The 24,720-nt window shown below is 38.4% G+C and overlaps 1 protein-coding gene across 2 annotated transcripts in view; it reads right to left on the reverse strand.

Moving 5' to 3' along the window:
* The window catches only part of AhcyL1 (Adenosylhomocysteinase like 1), a 472,277-nt gene that overhangs the window by 75,336 nt on the left and 372,221 nt on the right, over nucleotides 1-24,720 (reverse strand). For both annotated transcript variants that reach the window (XM_067140830.2, XM_067140831.2), the window contains 3 exons: nucleotides 20,837-21,004; nucleotides 20,576-20,726; nucleotides 5,227-5,379 (listed from right to left, as the gene is read on the reverse strand). In XM_067140830.2, the coding sequence (XP_066996931.1) occupies nucleotides 5,227-5,379; nucleotides 20,576-20,726; nucleotides 20,837-21,004 (472 nt within the window). The remainder of the gene's footprint in view (nucleotides 1-5,226; nucleotides 5,380-20,575; nucleotides 20,727-20,836; nucleotides 21,005-24,720) is intronic.

The raw sequence follows: 24,720 nt of genomic DNA on the forward strand, positions 1-24,720 counted from the left end.
AACACCAAGATACGTCACTATGAAACAGTTCTGAAGCCAGTAATTCTATATGCAGCTGAAACCCTGTCTCTAAATGCCAACAAAGGACTCCTTGAAGAACTGGAGAAAAGAGAACGCAAAATTGTGAGAGGAATCTTGGGATCAAAGTACAGAAATGTAATCCATCAAAAGAGATCCAGCAAGGAAGTCTACAGCAAAATAGAGAAAATTACCGACACAATCAGAAAAAGACGGGCACGATTTTATGGCCATCTGAAAAGAATGGACGGAAGAAAGTTAACAAAAGAAATCTTTCACTTTTTTGATTCAAACCCCAAAACCACAATTCCTTGATTTTGAAATACCAAAGAAGACCTGCAAATGCTACATCTCAGCTGAAGACGCCCTCAATAGAGATCTCTTCCGCAAGAAAATATTGACGAACGGGCTAAACCGAGACGAGCAACCGAAGAGAAGACACGGTGCCCCTTGGACAGAGGAGCGTAAGCAGGCCCACTCGCAAAGAATGAGGGAAATTTGGGCTCTAAAGAAGGCCAAGTTCAGTGTCAAATGCAACAAGACTTAACGTGGTCCTTGATGGCCCCAGCAAATAATATAATAATAATAATAATAATAATAATAATAATAATAATAATAATAGAATTAATTATATGAAAATATATTTACTCACATAATTAATGTGAAATCTGGCACTGCATGCTTGCTGCAAGTTGAGAAAAGTCTGGTGTGTAACTGGAACAGGCTGCTCTTAACGCGTCATCCAGGTGCAAGTCTGTCAGGCAGGATCGGTATTTCTTTTTTATTATGATCATAGTAAAAAATGCGACTTCAAAAAGATAGGTTGAACCGAAACAAGATTGCATCTTCAGAGCAACGCTGCGGGTAATGGGATATTTTTTACCGTCCACCAGAGTCCAGAAATTGCCACATGTTGCGTAGGAGGATTTCAAAGAAAGGTCTGACTGAAGGCTTAAAATTTCCATTTCTAATTCTTCAGGATTATAATTTTCGAATATTTCACACACCCTCCCTCCAAGCTCACAAACGTCAACAGAAGCAAAGGGATTATTAACAAACATGATCACTGGTTCAAGCATTGAAAACTGGCTAAATCTCCTACCAAATTCGGACCCAAGAGTTTCAAGATGTTTAGCACGAGATGAAAAATCACGCTTGCCGCCATATACTGTATCTGCCATAGATTTCAAATTCGTAAAATGTGAAAGGGAATTTCTATTTAAATGGACAATCCATACCTTAAGTTTCTTTTCAAATGCATTGACAATACTTATCATACCTGAAATATTATGATCTTTTCCTTGCAATTCAAGATTTAACTCATTTAATTTTGAGGTGATGTCTGCCAAGAATGCTAATTCGATTAGCCAAGATATATCATCAAGTTCATGATAATATTTCCCAGGAGATGATTTCATAAAGTCTCGTATCTCATCCAACCGGCAGCAAAACCATTTGAGTGTTTTCCCCCTACTAAGCCACCTTACGTCTGCATGAAGGATGACGTCACCATACTCCGAATCTGACATACAGTAGAGTCTCGCTCAACCGACCTTCGCTTATCCGACACTCCGTGTTATCCGACACTGGTAGTCTTAATTTGAACTTTAGGTGGATGCAGTTCTGGGACACGGGGTGTGGAGAGTGCGACTGTAGGACAAGCACTGGCAGTCATGCAGTAGGATTGTTCAATGTAGTATTGGTTGGGTGCGGATGTTATACAGTAGTTTTCATATCTTCCGTGAGTATGGCAAGTAAACGTAAGAAAGTGATTGTTTCTGTGGAAGACAAGTAGAATGGGTTAAAGAGACTGGACAAAGGGGAAACTCTCCAAAAAATGGCTTCAGATTATGGTGTTGGACGTGTTACAGTGGGAGACTGGAAACATACGAGGGAATAAATTGAAAAGTGGTGCTCTACGAGAGCAACAAGTGATGCACTGAAAATTAGAAAAACAATGAAAAATGTGAGTACGAAAAAGTAAGTGAAGCACTATTTCTTTGGTTCACTAAAAACCAGGAAAAGGGCTTGTCAATATCTGGCCCCATTCTGCAAGAAATGGCGGTGTATATCCAGAAGGAGTTTACTAAAGGGACCCTAATTTTACTGCTAGTGCTGGGTAGCTTGATCGGTGGAAAAAACGGTACGATATTGGGCAGTTTAATATCTGTGGAGAAAAACTGTCAGCTAAATCCGATGATGTTGTGAAATTTAAAAGACAATTTCAAGAAATAATTCTTGCTGAAGGCTTAACCGGTGATCAGATTTTTAATTGTGTTGAGACTGGGCTGAATTTCAAGATGCTGATATCAAAACTCTTGCAGCCCAAGCCAAGACGTCTGCACCTGGCTACAGGCATAGTAAGAAAAGAGTACTCCATCTACTGTACAATTGAATTAATAAGTCAATAAATAGAGTCCCGTAAAACATAGTACGTAATACAGTATAGCCTTCCTGTTTGTTTTAGTTCATTTTCAAAGTTATTCCGTATTATCCGACATTTTCGGTGATCCGACGTACTCCAGGTCCCGTTTAAGTCGGATAATCGAGACTCTACTGTACTTAAAATATTTCTGAAAAATCAATGACCTGTAGATGGCGATCTTATAAAATTCACGCCATGAGTTACAATTCTCATGACATGATCGAACTTTAAAACCTTTGCGCTTAAAGCTTCTTGGTGAATAATACAATGATAAGAAAGAAATGTTGGAAATGATTCATCCTTAGCGCAAAGAGAAAGAAATCCATTATTATTTCTACCAGTCATAGACGGTGCCCCATCTGTTGTTATAGCGACAAGCTTTGACAGTGTTAAGTTACTCTCTTTGGTGAATTTAACGAAAGCACTAAATATGTCTTCTCCCCTAGTACGTCCATGAAGTGGCAATAGCTTGACAAATTCTTCCTTTACTGTAAAATCATTAAAAACCATTCTAGCAAATACACACAACTCAGCAGTGTCAGACGTATCAGCACTTTCATCAAACTGGAGTGAAAAATGTTCACACGATTTCAAATCCTGATATAATTGAGATTCCATATTATTAGAAATCTGTTCAACCCGCCTAGCAACAGTTTGGTGAGACAACTGAAGTCCTTTGATTGAAGATATCAATTCAGATTTATCTTTGTGAGATTCGAACAAAGATTCAGCAGCATTTAGCATAGCTTCTTTCACTACTTCCCTATCACCGAAAGCTTTTTTCCTTTTAGCTAGGACGTAACAAACTTTGTAAGAAGCTATTGTCACCTTACGCGTTTGCTGAACTGGCTTCTTAAATGCACATTGCTGCAATGCTAATTTAGATTTTAGGTCTTTCATTTTGTGTTTTCTTAGTTCAGAATTTTTTGTGATTAGTCAAAAAATGTCGCTGTCCATTACTTCTTTTAGGAACAGACAAGCTAGCGTTACACAATAAACACACAGACTTTCCTTTGTTTTCAATAAAGCAATACTGGTCCTCCCATTCACTGTTAAAGTTATAATTTCTTTGCCTTTTAGTCATTAATTAATAATTAATGTTAAGAAGAGTTATGTTTAATGAAATATAACTGATTATAAACTGAACAATTTAAAGTTTAAATAGTAATGAGAAAAAGCACACAAAACATGTTGAATGTACAGCTTATCACAACACAAGGCACTCAAAACTTATTCCATAAGTCCTGCATAAGCTCACGAGTAATCTTTCTTCTATCTCTTCACTAATTGCAGACACGAGTCAGTTAGGCCTAAATCACATTTATGGCTTACCCAAAGCTCTTTGTGTATTTGGAGGTACGGATATAACAAATTTCCTGACTTTGAGGAGAGTATTTTTAAGAGAAAAGTAAGAATATTTCTTGAAATGCAAAAGTATTGTTTTCAAATATTAAATAAAATTTAATTTGGAAATTAATTGCGAAGAGCGCCATAAAAGGGCACCTCGGGCGCCATGGAGCCCGCGGGCGTCAAGTTGAACAGGGCTGGCATAGACTGTAGATCCTTATTCCCCAACTTAACATACTCGTTTTCATTAGTATCTGTTCTCCCATTTCCTCGTACCTCGGCGCTTATATGGACTTAGCAACATAAATCCAAATTCATGAATATCTCTTACCATAGCTGGTATGACAAAAATGTATAAGACATAAATGATACGAAATGTAATAATATATAACTTAAATTATGTAGTATTTATCAACAGGGCCAATAAAAACATAAATATTTGAGAATTACACTTTAGGCCTTCCCCTAAACTACCATTTCACTCAGCGTGAATAAAATTATTTATGGCCTAGATTGTAGCGACTTATTCCCCGACTTCATATACCGATTTTCAATAAATTCTCTTCGGACGTTTTCTCGTGATGTGTGTACATATATACATACTACATGCATACAGACAGAAATTACGGAAAATGAAAACCTGCGTTTCCCCTTGTTACTGTGGTCATGGCCGGTACGGAAATATCATTATTTTTAAATTCTGAGCAATGTGCAGACAAAACTCTTATTCTAATTATATTGAGATAAATTAAAATTAGTCAGAATTGTCTCCAAATGGCTCCTAAAATCTCTAGAAAAGTCACTAGTTCTTATCATTGAGATTCTGTCACTAAATTACTAAAAAACACTCCATATATAACGACTAGTCTCTAGAATCGTCTAGACTGATGTGAACGAACATGAAAATAGCACGCAAGAATGAGAGACTGACAATCTATATACGCTCCACGATATACAGGTTTCAATAAACATCGCACATTCGCGCATTAATAAACATTAATATTTCGTCTGAAAGCGGCCAATGAGAGAAGGACTTCAGGCCACTGGCGTAAAAAAGTGAAACAGCGGGATTTGAAAACAAATGTTTGAAGTTCACAAAAAAAAAAAGCTAAAATCAGGAGAAATAATAGAATAATCGGGAGGCAGGAAAAACTGTTGAAAATCAGGAGTCTCCCGCCTAAATCTGGAAAGTTGGCAGGTATGCTACTGTGATTGTATTGAAAATTGTTGTGATGCAGAAGATGTCTGTGTAGTGTGTAGATGATCTTGAACAATACCTTAAATTCCTGTTGCCAGAATAGAAACGTAGGAGTAAACTGGTACAGAGAAACTTATTATACATTTCTTTACAATATGTAAAACATTTGGAATGAGTACATTACTTCTCAGACTTACATAGAGCACAATAAATGTATGCATTGGAATGGAGTACTTACCATGCCTGAAGGGCACATATAGGGTCAATTTCCGTGATGTACACCACGCATCCCAATCCTTTCAGTGCTTGACAACAACCCTTGCCCACTTCTCCATATCCACAAATTACCACTTGTTTACCACCAAACATTATGTCAGTTGATCTTTTTAAACTGCAAAATACAAGAATTAGCAATAAATATCATGGTTCATAAAATGTTAAATCATGTCTAAAACAGAATTTAGGTCATGCACACAAGAAGTTCTTCACAAGAGCACATGCACAGTGGGCAGATGAAATAATTTTAGGAAATACAGTTAATATAAATGCACAATTTTTATAATAATTTTGATAGGGAAAAAAATAGGTAAGATAGTCTAACTCCAAAACACGAGGTTCTCAGTATATTATAGCTGTCCAGTGTTACTTGTATTATAAGGACAAGTTATCAAATGCAATATCATTGGAAGAGACATGAAAAAATGGCAATTACCGATTGTCATGATGCCTCTGACATATAAACGTACAGACGTATATACTGAAAAGAGAGAGAGCATTTTATGCTCACCTTTATTATGCTAGTTGCTTTACGTCGCACCGACACAGATCTTATGGCGACGATGGGACAGGAAAGGGCTAGGAGTGGGAAGGAAGTGGCCGTGGCCTTAATTAAGGTACAGCCCCAGCATTTGCCTGGTGTGAAAATGGGAAACCACGGAAAACCATTTTCAGGGCTGCTGACAGTGGATGCTCACCTTTAGTCTAGCGTTAAAATGTATTATAATCTACACCATGAGATAGCTACCTTCAATATACAATTTTCACGTAATATTAGGAGCAATAGCGTTATAAGGACTCAAAGGTTTAGGAAAAGGAAGTTGGAAGACAAGTGAGAGGTGGGAAAATTGGGCCAGAATGAACCTGGTTCTGCTCTGAACTTAAGGTAACGAAATAGTGTTTAAATTATCAATAGATGTCTTTGGTTGTGAAGTATTCATTAAATGTAGTACTATAGAAGTCGACTTGAATGAGAGAACTGAGGCACTCAGGAGAAGCCATACTGAAAGCTAAACAAACACATCCCCCAACTTCTCATCAGATTAACATGTTGGAGACTCCGCTCATAGAAACTACGGGTGCGCTATTCCATTGCTGCTGATGGAGCTCCGAGAATCTACAGGCACGTTTTCACTGTAGCTGAAAAATAGTTGCTGCTGTTTCAGAGAGCTGTCACTTCACTAGGATACTGTTGAATGCTTCTATAAGCATTAAATGTACTAGTTATGAGCATAAGTCGAGAGCTCTTCTTTCAAGTCATTGATAACAGACACGTTCCTACATAAACTGAGCCGGGCTGAGTGGCTCAGGCGGTTAAGGCACTGGCTTTCTAACCCCAACTTGGCAGGTTCGATCCTGGCTCAGTCCGTTGGTATTTGAAGGTGCTCAAATACGACAGCCTTGTGTTGGTAGATTTACTGGCACGTAAAAAAACTCCTGCGGGACTAAATTCCGGCACCTCGGTGTCTCCCAAGACCATAAAAGTAGTTAGTGGGACGTAAAGCAAATAACATTATTATTAACATTATTACATAAACTGAGGCTGCATCATCGTTGACTCTCAGCTGTAAAATGGGCAGGAAAGTACTGTGTGTGAGAGGCAGGCTTGTTTTCATAATTCTCGTGAATAGTTAGCATACCTAATTCAATTGTATGAAATTTTGATGACGAATCCACAATGGATGTTGTTATGGAAGACACGAGTTCTGAAAATGAGGATGAGGATGGCAATTACACAGTAAGTAAACATGATGATTCTGATGCTTCATGTAAGTAAATGTAGATAATGAACTAATTTCAAATTGGCGTGAAGTGTAACGTATTATACCGCTTCCTTAAAATGTGGGTGTTTATCGTGTACCTGTAGCAACTCGATGCAACCGTGTCATCAGACAACGAACAGTGGTAAAGCAAATTCCTGGTTGTAAACAAGGATACCGGTGCCAATTGAACAATTAGGTTAGAATCTGTATTAGTGTGTTTCAGTTTTTTTTTTTGTTTTTTTTTTTTGTTTTTTTGTAAAACTTACTATCTTCAGAAATTTATATTTAAAAATTGCTGCACTATTATGATAAATGAAACTAATATTTTGTGTAAAAGAATGTGCAATCTCTCTAAATATTCCCTAGCATTGAAACAATTCTAAATACACAAGAACCTCGTTTATTCGGCCCTCAGTAATCCGGATCTCTGGTTTATCTGTATCTAAAATAATAAAAATTTATTTTTACTTGTACAGTGTTTCTTTTACGGCGTAGACTCTTCTTCAATGTCTTTTCCGCCAAGGATAGTTAAGGACAGGAATTGGAAGTAATTTGGCTATGGTCTATGAAAGGTACAGTCCCGGCGTTTGCCTGGAATTGAGAATGGAAAACCGTGGAAAACCATTCCCAGGACGGCCGACGTGGGATTCGAACCCACACTCTTCCGAAAACAACGCACTATTAATACACTGATGGTGAATATGAAAATGAAACCGGCGCACCATCAGAACAAACAATGACTCACGGAGGGGCAACAATGCAGCTGGACAGACTAATGGCTTATTTAGAATCCTTGACTGAAACTATACCAGCAGAACTGTTGTTAGTAAAACATCTTCGTGATCGTCCTGCGCACCAACGCTACACAAATGTAAAACAGAAAAACACACACATTTTAGTGTATAAAACTGAGTCCTAAATGTAAGAAAAGTGTTCTCATATTTTTTTGTACAATTCAAAAATGTTATTACTGTACAAGGTATGTTATTAGGTTACATAATATGTAGGCCTACTGTATTTGTATTTTTAGGTTTTCCGGATTATTCGGATTTTTTATAATCCGGATCAGTTCTGGTCCCACTTAATCTGGATAAATGAGGTTCTTGTGTACCATTAAAAATCCTGCAATTTCTGGAGGGTAGCACATTCAAATATGGCCATCTCCAATGTGTTAATAGGCAGTTACATTTCACTGGTAAGGGACACTACACCTCTAGCGGGAAGATATAATAAAACCAAACCAAACCCCATGGCACTACAGCCCTTGAACGGCCTTGACCTACCAAGCGACCGCTGCTCAGCCCAAAGGCCTGCAGATTACGAGGTGTTGTGTGGTCAGCACGACAAATCCTCTCGGCCGGGGCCGCTATCACACCGTCAGATAGCTCCTCTATTCTAATCACGTAGGCTGAGTGGACCTCGAACCAGCCCTCAGGTCCAGGTAAAAATCCCTGACCTGGCCGGGAATCAAACCCGGAGCTTCCGGGTAAGAGACACGCATGCTACCCCTACACGACGAGGCCGGCTAAAATGCCTGATCTGGCCGGGAATCGAACCCGGGGCCTCCGGGTAAGAGGCACGCACGCTACCCCTGCACCACAGGGCCGGTGAAGGTATAATATAGTACCTGCAAATTTTAGAAGACTGATGCGGGAGAGGTGGGCCAGCATTCTCAGTGCAAACAGAACACATATTCAAATCAGCCATTGTAAAACTGTCGCTCAACACACCATATTCATTAACAAACTGAAATTCTGGACTTGAAACGTCACATCCACTACAAAAAATAAATAAATAATAAAGAAAGCATGAAAGTGTGTGAATATTAGTCATTCAGAAACTCAATGAAGCAAAGTCATATTCAAACTCTGACAGTAGCAGATGTTTTTGCACTGCACATTGGCAAACTGAGTCTCAGTCAGTCAGGGAACAGTTTTGACAGCCTGCTGAAAGGAGGCAAAACCTCTGTAACATAGTACTTCTAAATGTAACAAAATATATTTACAACAAACAAATGACAGGTTGATTTATTAGATATTCTGAGCCTCTGTCAGTCAGGGAATAGTTCTGACAGTCTCCTGAAAGGAAGTAAACACAGCACTTCCACATGTAACAAAACATATTCACTACAAATAAATGACAGCTTGATTTCTTAGGTATTACAGAGCAAATAGAGGGACTTATGTTAAGAATGTGGTACAGATATGTTGAAATTTTCAATAAATAATTAAGAAAAATTAAAGGTAATGGGCAAAGACATAAATTTTATAATCTAAACTTCAAGAGGAAGGGAAATCATAAAGAACATGATCAATTAATATTTTTGTGCAAACTTCTGTGGAAATTAATTTACACAAAGAATACCAGAAAAAAAAGAAAAAACCTACACACAAATGATGTTACAGCAAAGTAACTGTTAAAGCACTGAACATATCAAAATTCTGTTTTGATATTCTCAAATGGTATTATGAGGCTTCTGAAGCATTGTACCACATTTTTAGTGTGATTCTTAATAACAGAAGGGCAAAGGAGACACAAGGGACCCAAACTCCTACAGGGGGATGACCCTGGAGTGCACAGCCCTAGAAATACTAACAAGCCTACTTACAGAGAGATAAAGACTGATGACGGAACACACTATACCAGAACAACAGTTCTAATGATTCAGGCAGTGACATGTATACAAGATGACATTGAAAGAGCTCTAGAACACCCAAGAGGAAAACTGCACGTCATCTTCATAGATTACACTAAGGCATTCGACCTTCTAAATAGGCAATTGATAAGAAGAATAGAAGAAATCAAGAAACCGGACTCATACAAAGCATCCTATCCAAAAACCAAATAGAAATAGATGACAGAGTCTCAAGAACAGAGATGATAGAGCTAATGAACAGTGTCCTTCAAGGTGACCCTTTGAGCCTCCTGCTCTTCACAATAGCCACTGCATCAGTACCAGAAGAAATATCAACAGAAAATGTCAAAATATACACCTACACAGACGACATGGTAATCGTATCCCAAGAACTTCAAAATGCCTAAGAAGCTTTTAACAAACTCATAAGGTGGGCCGAAAAAAACGACTTGGGCCTAAATGAGAAGAAAACAGTGAAAATAACATTTAGAAGGGGCGGAAAACTGGCAGCGAACAACTACATCCTGTATAAAGGAAATCCACTGCAAAATGTATCGAATTGCAAATACCTAGGAATCACGCTGCAAAGCTGAGGGAACACATACGAACTACACATCAGAGATGGCCTCAACAGCCACGATGACAGCAAATAGCATAAAGAATCTGAGAAAACTATCTCCGGAAATGGCGATGACCCTATTCCGCCTGAAGATCGCACCAATTATGACCGACAGATTAGAGGTGATATGGAAGAACCTAAACAAGATAAATCTAGAAGACATAGAAAAAGTCAAAGCTCACTTCTTGAAGAGTTCTAAGTCAATCAAAGTACACACCCTCATGTATCACCTACGTGCTAACAAAGGAGCAGTTCTTCGTAGAAGAACGTCGCCTAGACCTGCTCCTGTTAGCCACCGAAGCCTACAAAGATCTACTAGGAGAACTCACGAAGAAGAAACAAGAGATATGGCCAGAGTTCTTCGCCATGGATGCAATGATCAATAGGGACTGGACTGAAGCCAGATACAACTTACGACACATCATGATGAGAGCAGCGGTCCATGGGTTTCACGACCGAATATGCACAACAGAGAAATACCATAACCCAGAAGACAAGTGCAAGTGTATGTGCAAGCTATATGGGTCAAACTGTGGACAAAACCATGTAATGTGGTGCAAAACAAGAGGAACCTCACAAACAGACTTCTGTAAGAATTTTTTTTTTTTTTTAATCCACAGCCTGTTTCCAGTCATTCTACTGGGCCACGAATGGAATGAAGCCCCAATCTAGCAGCGAGGATAGGAATTGTGCCAGCTGCCGAAGCCTGTCGGACTCCTCTGAGGCAATGATTAATGACTGACAGATGAAATGAAATGATATTGGAGTGTGCTGCTGGAATGAAAGATGACAAGGAAAACTGGGGTACCCGGAGGAAAACTTGTCCCAACTCCACTTTGTCCAGCACAAATTTCACATGGAGTGACCGAGATTTGAACCACGGAACCCAGAGGTGAGAGGCCGGCGTGCTGCCGCCTGAGCCACGGAGGCTCTACTGTACGACATAAAACGGACTAAATATAAAAAACTCTATTTACTCAATATTAGCTCTTGTAACATGATCTTACATCTGTATGTCCATTGGCTGCAATAAAATCTATTATTATTATTATTATTATTATTATTATTATTATTATTATTATATTTGCCACTAACTTCACATTTTTAATTGAAACTATAGAAAATTCTGACACTAGCAGAAAAATTCCAACTGTTATGAATTCAGACATGTAATTAATTCATACATCAGACAATTACTTTCTCAAATATGAATAATACTTAATTTTGTAATTTTAGCAGCTGGCACTGGTCTTCAGATATCTGACAGTGGTAACAGGCGCAAAGATATGTTCACACAAAAGCTTGTTGGGATTTCAGCCACACAATTGGTACTGTATAGGCCTGTACAAAAGAAATATATGGCGTGCAGAGGAAAGCAGCTGGATTTGTAACAGGGAATTTCAGAAGAAAAAGTAATGTATCAGAAAAGTTAAAGAAACTTTGGTGGGAAACTTTGCGTATGAGAAGGGAGAAAACTATACTTATAGAATTATATAGAGCCTATACAGGAGAGGAAGCATGGGGAGAAATCCGTGAGAGGCTTCAGTTGTACTTAAAATAAATACAAAGTTTTAATGTTCCACCTTCTCAATTCTAAAACTCATTTGATGTTTACAAAAACATTACAATGATATTAATAGGTACTAGCTTCGGTCCAGTGTGGACCATCATCAGCCTAGCCAAAGTATAAAAGCAAAAGACATAGTCATAAAATAAAGTAATGTGGAGAAATGAGAGAGGATCTAGAAGGATGGGATGGTGGTAGAATGACATACAACAGTGAAAACCGTATACACGAATTATGATCAAAGTAACAAAGATGCGTTAACATCGACAAATAAAATCCTTTTGAGGTCACATAAAATCTGATGAGAAAGTCTTTGGTTGACGGTTACTCCTGTGTTGTACAATTAAAGTTATATCTGGTATATGCGAAGTCCTATGTTTCTGGAAAGTTCTAGATGTGAGTTCCAAATTAGCGTAGAGGGAAAATTGTCCGTTGAGACCAGCATAAGATTAAAAGTTGACAGAGTTGGACATGTTCAATGGTGGGATGAAAAACTTGCTGTGTTAAACAGAAGTAGTCTCAATTCAATCGGAACCCAATGAACCTGGCGAAAAGAAGTTAGAATTAACGCGAGAAATCAAATAGAGAATGAGCAAGGGAAAGAAACAAAATAATAATGACACTCTTCGATGTAACTGTGGTTTTGAAATGCAGACTACCATGTACATTGTGCACGAGTGCCTTCTACACTCGTATCCTTGTTCCTTGAATGAAATCCAGTCAGCACCTCCTAAGGCAATCGCATGGATTACAAACCTTTCAATCAAAATATGAAAATATGGTCTTAATGCTGTAAATAGTATATTCTGTAAATGTACTTCTCAATGTTTACCATGCTGAATAATATAAAAATCTTTGGTCCAAATATATAGGAATATTCTCCATGAAGAATGATGAAAATCTTGATTAATGGAAGTGAAATGATGGTTAAAATCAATCGTATGTCCGTTCATAGCTGGAAATCTGTTATATTTGGTTAGTGTTTACATGCTCTTGATATGTTTTATTAAAACTTCTTCCTGCTCCACCATGTAACTAGAGTTGCAGTTTTTATATTTAAATAAATAACCAAGTTACAATAAATGTTAGTGTTGTTGACGGTGTGTGTATTGTAACATACACAAGAATTGATGGTATCAGTCCTGAAGTCTATGTTGAAATACTGTTTTTAAACAAATTAGAGACCTGGAAAGTTTTATATTTATTATTATTATTATTATTATTATTATCATCATCATCATTATCATCATCATTAAGCAAATGTAGTTCGTGAACCATGGGCAACGGCTGAGTGGCGGAGAAAGTGGTCCTGAGAGTCGGGATACCAGTTGCCACGGAATGGGAGTGGGCATCTTGGACTACATATTCTGAGTCATGGCCCTCCTTGTGCTCAGGCACCTGGGACTATACAATCCACCAGTGGTCCATAACCCGTTAGAGGAGAGATCCTCATCTGGACTATGCGTAAGTAGGGTAGCATCCTGCTTCATGAATTTACCAAGCTCAGAACATTTTAAGCAAGCCTCGGACCTATGGGAGTAACGAAGTCCCACTCCCATTTGACAGGCGAGGGACTCCTTGGAAACAACTTGGCGAACGAAATGGAATTCGATGGGGAGCTATAAATTTTAATGGGGCTTATGGAGGAATGAAAGTAGAACTGGCTGAGTCAGCTAAGAGGATGAATCTGAATGTGCTAGGAGTAACTGATATTCGGGTAAGGGGAGATAATGAGGAAGAGATAGGAGATTATACAGTGTACTTGACGGATGTTAGAAAGGGAAGGGCAGAGTATGGGGTAGGGCTGCTTATCAGGAATACCACTACACGCAACATAGTTTCTGTTAGACACATGATGAGTGAATGATGTGGATAATTTTGTCAGTTGGAGGAATTAGGACGAGAATTGTCTCAGTGTATTCACCGTGTGAGGGTGGAGATGAAGTTGACAAGTTTTATGAAGCATTGAGTGACATCATGGTCAGGGTCTACAGCAAGGACAGAATAGTCCCAATGGGCGATTTCAATGCGAGTGTTGGAAATAGAACTGAAGGATACGAAAGGGTGATTGGTAAATGAGTGGAAGATATGGAAGCTGATGGGAGTGGGAAGCGTTTGCTGGACTTCTGTGCTAGTATGGGTTGAGCAGTTACGAATACATTCTTCAAGCAAAAAACTATTCACCCCTACACATTGGAGGCTAGGGGTACCAATCCATAATAGACTATATCTTAACCGACTTGGAATTCAGGAAATCTGTTAAAAATGTACGAGTTTTCCGGGGATTTTTCAATGATACAGACCACTATCTGATCTGTAGTGAACTAAGTATCTCTAGGGTAGAGAAAGTGAAATCTGTCTGCAAACGAATAAGGGTAGAAAATCTCCAGGACGAGGAAATTAGAGAGAAGTACATGGATATAATTAGTGAGAAGTTTCGAACAGTAGACAGTAAGCAGGTTCAGGATATAGAAAGAGAATGGGTGGTATACAGGGATGCTGTAGTGGAAACAGCAAGACCGGGTGAGTTGGCCGCGCGTGTAGAGGCACGCGGCTGTGAGCTTGCATCCGGGAGATAGTAGGTTCGAATCCCACTATCGGCAGCCCTGAAAATGGTTTTCCGTGGTTTCCCATTTTCACACCAGGCAAATGCTGGGGCTGTACCTTAATTAAGGCCACGGCCGCTTCCTTCCAACTCCTAAGGCTTTCCTCTCCCATCGTCGCCATAAGACCTATCTGTGTCGGTGCGACGTAAAGCCCCTAGCGAAAAAAAGAAACAGCAAGGGAATGCCTACGAACAAGTGTGTGTAAAGATGGGAAAAGGCGAACATCTTGGTGGAACGATGAAGTGAGAGCAGCTTGTAAACATAAAAATAAGGCTCATCAGAAATGGCTCCTAACAAGGGCCGAGGTAGACAGGGATTTGTACGTAGATGAAAGAAACAGAGCGAAACAAATAGTTGTCGAATCCAAAAAGAAGTCTTGGGAAGATTTTGGTAATAACCTGGAAAGGCTCGGTCAAGCAGCAGGGAAAACTTTATGGACAGTAATAAAGAATTTTTTTTTTTTGCTATTGGCTTTACGTCGCGCCGACACAGATAGGTCTTATGGCGACGATGGGACAGGAAAGGGCAAGGACTGGGAAGGAAGCGGCCGTGACCTTAATTAAGGTACAGCCCCAGCATTTGCCTGGTGTGAAAATGGGAAACCACGGAAAACCATCTTCAGGGCTGCAGACAGTGGGGTTCGAACCCACTATCTCCCGAATACTGGATACTGTAAGAATTTTAGGAAGGGAGGGGAAAAAGGAAATGAACAGCATTTAGAGCGATTCTCAGGTGAACGCATAATAGATCCCAGGGAATCACTGGAGAGGTGGAGGGAATATTTTTAACATCTTCACAACGTAAAAGGTAATCTTCCTGGTGGTGTTGCGAACAGCCAGGCTCATGGGGTGGAGGAAAATGATGAAATTATGCTTGAGGAAGTGGAAAGGATGGTAAATAAACTCCAGTGTCATGAAGCAGCAGGAACAGATGAAATTAGACCTCAAATGGTGAAGTATTGTTGGAAGGCAGGGATGAAATGGCTTCATAGGGTAGCAAGATTAACATGGAGTGTTGGTAAGGTACCTTCAGATTGGACAAAAGCAGTAATTGCACCTATCTACAAGCAAGGGAACAGGAAGGATTGCAACAACTATCGAGGTATCTCATTAATTAGTAAAAAGTATTCACTGGCATCTTGGAAGGGAGGGTGCGATCAGTGGTTGAGAGGAAGTTGGATGAAAACCAACATGGTTTCAGCGTGTCCCATACGTGCTCAATGGGTGAAAGGTCTGGTGATATGGCAGGCCAATGCAACTGGTCGACACTCTGTAGAGCACGTTTGGTGTCGGCATCAGAATGAGAACGAGTGTTATATTGTTGGAAAACATCTACTTTAATATCGCGAATGAATGGCAGCACAAACTGTAAAATCACCAGTCTAATGTCCAAATTCACTGTCAAGGTTCTTGGGATAACGATGAAAGCGCTCCTGCAGCCGAAGGAAATTGCTCCGAAGACCGTGAGAGAGAGGGAGAGAGAGAGAGAGAGAATGCGTGCATCAAAAACAATATTGTACGATTTAAACTATTTGCGTCCTTAATGTGAGTTACTATTAATAGATCTTAGAATATGAGGAATTACGTTTTGAGATGTCAAGTTCACTGATGAAAAGAACGGGCCATCTCTCAAAAAACATGTACGAGTAATAATTATGTAAAACTTACGAATTATATAATAAATATTGACAGGACAGACCCAACTACTAATCGTGACATGAAGGCACTGTCGACGATCCAGTACTACTGATATTAGATAACCATATTGAATAAAAATTGTAAGAAAAAGACATATGTTATGGTATCCATCCCTCCTCACACTTTCCACCAGCTGCAGCCACTAGACTTGACATGTTATGGCCCAATGAATTTTTTTTTTTTTTTCAATCGAGAATATGACATATTTGAAGACTCATAGGTACAAGAAGGTAACTCACTATGAACTCGGGGAAATAATCAACAGAGCTTACAAAATTGCAGCTATGGAGAAAGGGGTCTCTGGATTTAGGGCAGCTGGTCTTTGTCCGCTGATCCCAGGCAAGTTTTCTGAACAAAATTTTATGCACTCCTGATGCAGTTTGTTCTGTTTTCACATATGTGGTTGAAAATGAAAGTAATAAAGGACTGAATTCAGCAACTTCAGAAGGCATTCCCTAGAGAATCCTACCACAGCAGGAGCCACAATCTGGACCATCACATAAGCTTCATTCCCCACAATCTCTGACAAGGGAATCACAATGCAGAAAAGTGTGTCATATTCTTCCTATTGCCCTCAGTGTTCCAAAAGCATCCGGTAAGTCAAGAAGAAGGGAAAAATAGCATTAAAACATACCGATCATCATCATCATCATCATCATCATCATCATCATCATCAACGTCCCACTCCAGTTGCCCAGGTGTGGTTTACAAGCCTCCTCCACTACTTTCTCTCCTTCCACTTTTTCTGCTCCATTAATTCCGCCACATCCAATCCAGCTTCTCTAATGTCGTTCTAAATCTGATCCATCCACCTTCTTCTCTGTCTTCCAACAGGTTTCTGTCCCCTAACTTCTCTTTCCAATTTCCTTCTTGCTACCCGTTCCTTTCCCATTCTTTTTACATGTCTGAACCATCTCAGCCTTGCTTTCTGTACTAAAAGTTCTATATTCAGCTCTTCTCTGAGTTTAATATTTTGAATTCTATCTCTTCTTGTCTTTCTAACTGATGTTCTTAAAAATTTCATTTCTACCATTTGGATCTTACTAACCTGTCTCTTATTAGTTACCAGCGTTTCTACTCCGTATGTTACAATTGGTATGAAATACTGTTTATGTAATGTTAATTTTGTTCTCTTGGGTACTTTTGTCTTCCCATAAAAGCTCTCTGACTTGACGATAAAATGTTGTACCTTTACTTAGTCTTATTATTTCAGGGTTAATTTCATTACTTCTATTAATAATGCTACCCAGATATGTAAACTGTTCCACATTCTCTAACCATTCTCCATCTATGTTGATGATGATGATGATGATGATGCTTGTTTAAGGGGCCTAACATCTAGGTCATCGGCCACTAATGGTACGAAATGAGATGAAGTGTTATGACAGAAGTTAAAACAATCAGTGGATCCAACCTACATTTCCAGAAACTAGTGCTAAACAATAGTATTACTGACCAAGGGACTGCTTCTAAAGCACAATACTGAATCGATGATGCTTGTAGTCAAAACGGGTCCAAAATCCAGGTCATTGGCCCCTCATAATGGTACTTATCGCTAGGAAAATACAACCATGCTATGTGTCATGTTGCGATACTAATCTAAAGTAGCGTAGACTCGCGGTATTCCACACATTATGGTACTACTCACAGGTAATGGAATTCGGACATGTAACACAGACCTATAGTGTTTCGCTCACTGCGGCGCTATTTAAAAAGCAACGCAAACCTATACAGGCAACAAAAACCTATGGCATTCCTCACATAAGCGGACTAACCACAGCGACCCGCACTATCCCGTGGTGTTCCTCACATAGTGGGTAGTAAGGATAGGTAAGGCAGAACCATGGTGTCGCTCAACCAATAGTTGCTCATATAGGGGTACGAATCACAGGTACTGTAAAATGCATCCTGAGCCACACACTGTCACTACTAATCACAAACCTATTTTGTACCTAACATAGTACTACGCGCAAGTAAAAGCAACCCACAGTGTTCCCTGCGTGATGGTACTAATTACAAGTAGTCTCATCGTTCTAATTTGATCATCACTTGGTTACCTCTTTTAGTCACCTCTTACGACGGGCAGGGGGTACCGTAGGTGTATTCTTCGTCTGCGGCACGTATGTTTGCTTGGTTTCTTTCCCCCCCCCGCAGTTTTCTTTTTTACTAATTACCATTCCAAACTCCTTCAGATTTTCATTCCAAATGTCCAGTCTCCTTTGTACTTCCTTTTCTCTGAGCAGCAATCCCATAAAGAAAAAAAAAAATCATACCAAAAAGATGGACACTGGAGAGTAGCTTCTAATGAAACAGTCTAGAAGGAAATAGAACCAGTAATGAGCACAATCAGGAAGAAACGCATTTCATTTTTTGGACATCTAATCAGGACACCAGAGAACAGAATCATCAGGAGAATAATAGAAAAATTATAGAATAGTAAGTGCAACATTAAGTGGATTACAGAAATCAAGGAAGATATGGATGAACTACAAATTACAGTGGAAGACCTAAGAAACAAAACCAACAAAATCAAGAAACTCACAAACAATGAAACCAGACTGCAAATCAGAATCAACAAACAGACAATAGGAAGGGTGATTTCCGATGAAGAAGGATAAGATCAGAGAGAATGACAGGAAACTGAATAATTCTTTGTGTAAAGTTGGCTAGAGTGGTCCAATGAAGGCCATAAAATGTAAATAATAATAAAAAAGAAAAAAAATTACTAGATATCAAGTCGAAGCCAAAGCAGAGCTTGTCTGACTGAATAGATTAGATATCAAAAAAAAAGAAAATTCTGTGTGGACGAAACAGAATCTGATGAGTCACATAAAACTGATGAAAGGAAATTGTGTGATGACAATGAAGTAGATGAAGTAAAAATCCCTTCGATGCCAACATATGCTTAGTTTGTAGCAAATACAGTCAGGATAAGGAGCTATGGTATTGCTGTGCATTATCCGCTTTGTGGGAACATTTGGAAAGCTGTGCCTGAGACACACCTGAAAAAATGTGTGTGATTTATGCCTACTTAGCAAGAAGATGAAGAAGGAAAGAACGAAGTAGTAAAATGATTATGATTCTTATTGTTTAAAGGGGTCTAACATCTAGGTCATCAGCCCCAGAAGTAAAAGTCATGCATTTTCAACTCATTAACTTTCTTGTTGAACATTACTAGTCTCCTTATGAGTGTAAATGAAATGGCACATGGCGTTTAGTGCCGGGCGTGCCCGAGGATAAGTTCGGCTCAGCAGGTGCTGGTCTTTTGATTTGACACCTATAGGCAACCTGCACATCCTGATAAGGATAAAATGATGATGACAACACATACACTCCCAGCCCCTGTGCCAGTGAAATAACCAATGATTGTTAATATTCCCAACCCTGCCGGGAATCGAACCTGGGACCCCTGTGACCAAAGGCCAGCACGCTAACCATTTTTTTTCCTAGTTGCTTTATGTCGCACCGACACAGATAGGTCTTATGGCGACAATGGGACAGGAAAGGGTAAGGAGTAGGAGGGAAGTGGCCGTGGCCTTAATTAAGGTACAGCCCCAGCATTTTCCTGGTGTGAAAATGGGAAACCACGGAAAACCATCTTCAGGGCTGCCAACAGTGGGGTGCGAACCTACTATCTCCCGAATACTGGATACTGGGCGCACTTAAGCGACTTCAGCTATCGAGCTCGGTCGCTAACCATTTAGCCATGAAGCCGGACTCCTTACGAGTGTAGATAAATTAGGAACAGACACATTAATAATGATGCAATATGTGCCAGAAAATTTCACTGAACATTTTAAAACGATATTTTCATAATTTTTGGTTTTTAATTTTTTACCTTTTGCTATTGGATCTCTCATAAATTATTAGAAACATTTTTGTCATGAATTCCATGCAGTGATACTGTTTCCTTCTGTGCAGTATTACCCCCACTCTCTGCATGGTTTTACCCTATGGGTAGGGAATACCACACGATCGTACATCTGAATGTTTCTTTCAATTACTGGTATCAGTAGGCAGTGGTTCACGAACGGATAAGACCCTGTGCTTATGGAGCAAAACTGATGTCACCAGTACAGATAACACTTCCGTTACTATAGACATATTTCCTTAGATGCACGGTATTCTCCTTCTTACCCTACTTCTACAGGAACCACTGTCAGTGCATCATTGAAAAATGTAGTTTTCTAATAAAATTTAATGAAAGCAGGAAAATAAAAAAATAACCACTTACATAAATGAATGCATAAAACTAAATGGTTGCCCCAATATAATGTTATGCTTGGTTCCATGAATGTAAGTTATTTTACTTAAAATGGATACTTCCAAATTTGTAACAAAAACTGCTATAAAAACATGCACTACCATAAATTTCATATGCCCTGTTCACAACAATATTGATGAATGTTCAGGAAAACATTTACCTGTCAATAATAGATTCACGGCAACTATACAAATTATCAAATTTAGTTTTAGTGACAGAATCGTTGACATTCATGGCTGGAACTGAAAGTTTACCAGCTTTTGAGAGCTGATACAAGCGATGAACTCCTGTAACACTTTCTTCAACTATACCTAAAAGTAAAGAAATAATTATAAAAGTAGTCAAATATGAAGCCCATTTAAGAACAATGGCATTTAAAATAATACTTTGCATATTAATTGAAAATGAACACATTAATTACCTTTGATCACTTTAAACAGTGCAGGATATTTCTTAAGCATGAGATGCGTAGCATCTCCACCATCATCTAGTATCATATTTGGCTGCCAATTTTCAGCATTTACGCATTTATCTATACACCACCAGAAGTCTTCTTCTGTCTCGCCACGCCATGAAAAAATCGGGAAACCTGAAAGACATATATTACTATAGAACATTCCACTTTTCAAAAAACCCACAATTTACAGTTTATTTCTGCACATAGTTCTTATAAATACAACAATGATATTCTAGTAATCAAAAAATCAAATTTCTGCCCGAATGGACTGTTAAAGTAACAGCTGTCTGATAGAAAATATTTCTCCTTGATGTATATGAAATGTTCTACAAACACAAGCATATTGTACATCAGTGATAAACAGTTAGGATATAAATTCAGCGGGAGAGGCAGTTGTACTGGCCCGGTAGAAAGGAAATAAAAGCAATGGGTGATTCTGCATTTACTGTGCTTTTAAAAAGGTCTTCCAGCTCATCCAGTCAACCATCAGGCCCATATTTTTTTTTCTTATCTTTTTTTTTCCTATTTGTTTTACGTCGCACCAACACAGATAGGTCTTATGGTGACAACAGGATAGGAAAGGCCTACGAGTGGGAAGAAAGCGGCCAGGGCCTTAATTAAGGCATAGCTCCAGCATTTGCCTGGTGTAAACCCATACTTTTTAGGCAGCATTTGGAACCTCCAAAAGGTAAGTAAGATCGCCAAGTCATTTATTTGAGATAGGGTAATTTAGACTTTCCTTTCCTTCCTCTTCATCTTTGTTGATTGTCCCTTCATGGCCAGCATGACCCCAAACCAGAATCTAATGTCAGTCTTAAACTGTGGCAGAGCTGGGAATTGAACCCCAATCTAGGAAGTTGGTAGTCAGTCTTATTAGACACTATGGCAAAATGGTGGCCTTATAGCTCATATCAGAGCGGAAAGGTGAACCTCCTATATGAATGAACTATAAACTGGTTTAGCCCACGTGGCAATAGGAAAATTAAAATGATAATGCAACTTGACACAGAATTTTCAACAAGATTCTTCACCATCAAAATATTTTTATACTCCACTGTGTGCAAGAAACACACTTCCCCACCAAGAACATACCATAAGACCAAGTTGGCAGTGATTTATCCATAAGATGAAGATGTCAAGTTTATTTCTTCACACAACAATAATTTCACCCTCTCCTTGCATACCACATAGCACACATCATAAAACACACACAGATCTAAAAGTGAACCACACATACAAGAAATTTCTGAATAGTACAGCAAACAATGCACACAAAGAACATACAAAAATAAAAATACAACACAACTGTACAAAACAAGGAAATTTCTTCAAGCCTCAATGAATCTGGGAAATAAATACGTCCAAAAATTTCAACTTAACATAATCGGAAATATCCTTACCAATAAGTACTTATAATAATGGTATTTCAAAATTCCAGAGATAACATATTTTAATACCTAACAGATAGTGTTACAATTACAACTGAAGACACTCAAAGCATTCTCACTTTCAGTCTGAATTTTATTCAATATGAACTAGTACAGAAGGTAATAGTAAAGGTTTAAATCTGCACAGGTTTTACACTCTTCATCAGTGCAGACCAGTGCAACAAATTATCACTACATTAGTAAAGCAGTTTTTTCAAGTTTGTGGTTTTTTTTTTTTTTTTTTTTTTTTTTTTTTTGGAGAGATGTTAAACAATTCATAAAAGTACAGAGAATTAAACCCTTCTTTAAAAAGTTCTTAAGATTTGTTGAATACTTAACATCACTGAGAGTGACATTTCCCATATATGGGCTTAGAGCATTATCTTCAAAAGCCCAATGTATTTAGCGTGCATACATTGTCTGGTAACTTACGTGCTTGTTGCGTCTGTGCTTGTGTATTAATGAAGGAAGTGGTTATGCCCTATATATTGGTACAATTTTGGTGTTTGCCTCAAGTTATAGAGGAGAACTACAGCAATCCACAATTAGAATGACAATGAGTGCAAATTTCTACTTGGCACCCTTCCCAGTATCCTATCAAAGTGGAAGTCATTTCTTTTCAGTTTCAACACAGTTTTAAGTTTTCAGCCTGTCAAAACTAATACAAGACAAAGAAATCACTAGAAAATACTTGAAAAACACTTTTGTTAGTAACAGATACTATTAGAAAATGCTTGGAAAAGAAAATGTATAAGTTTTGTCGGACTCAAAAACTTGGTTATAAATTTCCCACTTGTGTTCTGAAGGCCAAGTGCACTCTCTTCCAAACCCTTAAAACGAGTCATAAATTCATGACAGAATCGGGAGTGGAATCTGAACCAACCAAGCAGGAGGCTATTAGGTTAATCTCCTAGGTCATGAAAGTGGTTTGCTAATGTGATGATGTTGAAGATAACAGCAACTATAATTTTTTATATGCAACGTTTTCTTGATTTTTGTTGTAATGAGAGCCCAAGTAGAGATATAATTCTTGATAATGATCACGAGCAAGAAATAAAAGGCCAAACAAAGCAGCTTGAAAGTGAATTCATTATATTACACAGTGATGACTTGACTATGTCAAACGTTTTGTTCACGTAGTTACCAATCTTATCCTGAAATTAATAGAAGGGCAGGGTAGATGACTACATCACTTGCTTCACACCAAGACTGCTATGGTTCAAATTGTAGTCAAAGCATTTAGAATTTCTTAAATGAAAATGTCACACCCCCATGGTTTTGATTCCACATACAGCTGGAGATTCTGAGGTTATAACTATGATATCAACAGCATTGAATTTTGGGCATTACTGTGTGGCACTGATAAAACAGCTAACATAACATTAGTTAAAGTGTTACGTTTCATTTGGCCACTTTCATTGTTTAAATTTGCAACTTTACTCCTAGCAACATCAAAACTAGTACAATTTAATATGTCACCAGACAAAATGTCACCCTGGTAAGATGCGAATGCTGATTCAAGTTTATCATATTCTGCATCTGCTATAATTTTACAAAATCTCTTGATCAAATATTCTATAGATGAAATTTAAATTAGCAATTACTGCACGTTTCAAAAATTCATCACCAAGAGGAAATTTGTCACTATGTTATCACAAGCTGCAACATAAAACTCTCAAACACAGGAATGAAACTCTTGCTCATTACTATAACTTAATTTTTCTTCTTTCATATAAACCCTATACTTGGCACATATCACCAAAACCTGATAATTGTTTTGTGCATTACTTTTTAAAATTTCATCATAGTAATTGAAGCAACTCCTGCTTGTATATAAGATGGTTTAATCTGTTAAAAGACCATTAAATTTACTTCTCAACACATGTACAACTGGAGCACCTTGTTTTAAAAACAATATAGGCGGGTTGGGAAAAGAGCAATTGTTAGAAGAGGGAGATATGTGTGGGGCATTTTTATTTGCTGTTTATGTATTTTTTATTTTTAACAAGTGCAGAATCTTTTAATAATTTTTTTTTATTTGTCTTTAGTAGTGGCGAAGTTAGGACTCATGATCCTCTCTTACACTTAACCACATCATTGTACAGAGAATTTGTAGAGAATTAAATGTATATATTTTTTTTGCTAGTTGCTTTATGTCACACCGACACAGATAGGTCTTATGGCGACGATGGGACAGGAAAGGGCTAGGAGTGGGAAGGAAGCGGCCGTGGCCTTAATTAAAGGTACAGCACCAGCATTTGCCTGGTGTAAAAATGGGAAACCACGGAAAACCATTTTCAGGGCTGCCGACAGTGGGATTTGAACCTACTATCTCCCAAATACTGGATACTGGCCGCACTTAAGCGACTGCAGCTATCGAGCTCGGTAATTAAATATTTTAAAATAAACTAATTTGCAACA

Source organism: Anabrus simplex, chromosome 2 (genome assembly GCF_040414725.1).
Source record: "Anabrus simplex isolate iqAnaSimp1 chromosome 2, ASM4041472v1, whole genome shotgun sequence".
NCBI lineage: Eukaryota > Metazoa > Arthropoda > Insecta > Orthoptera > Tettigoniidae > Anabrus > Anabrus simplex.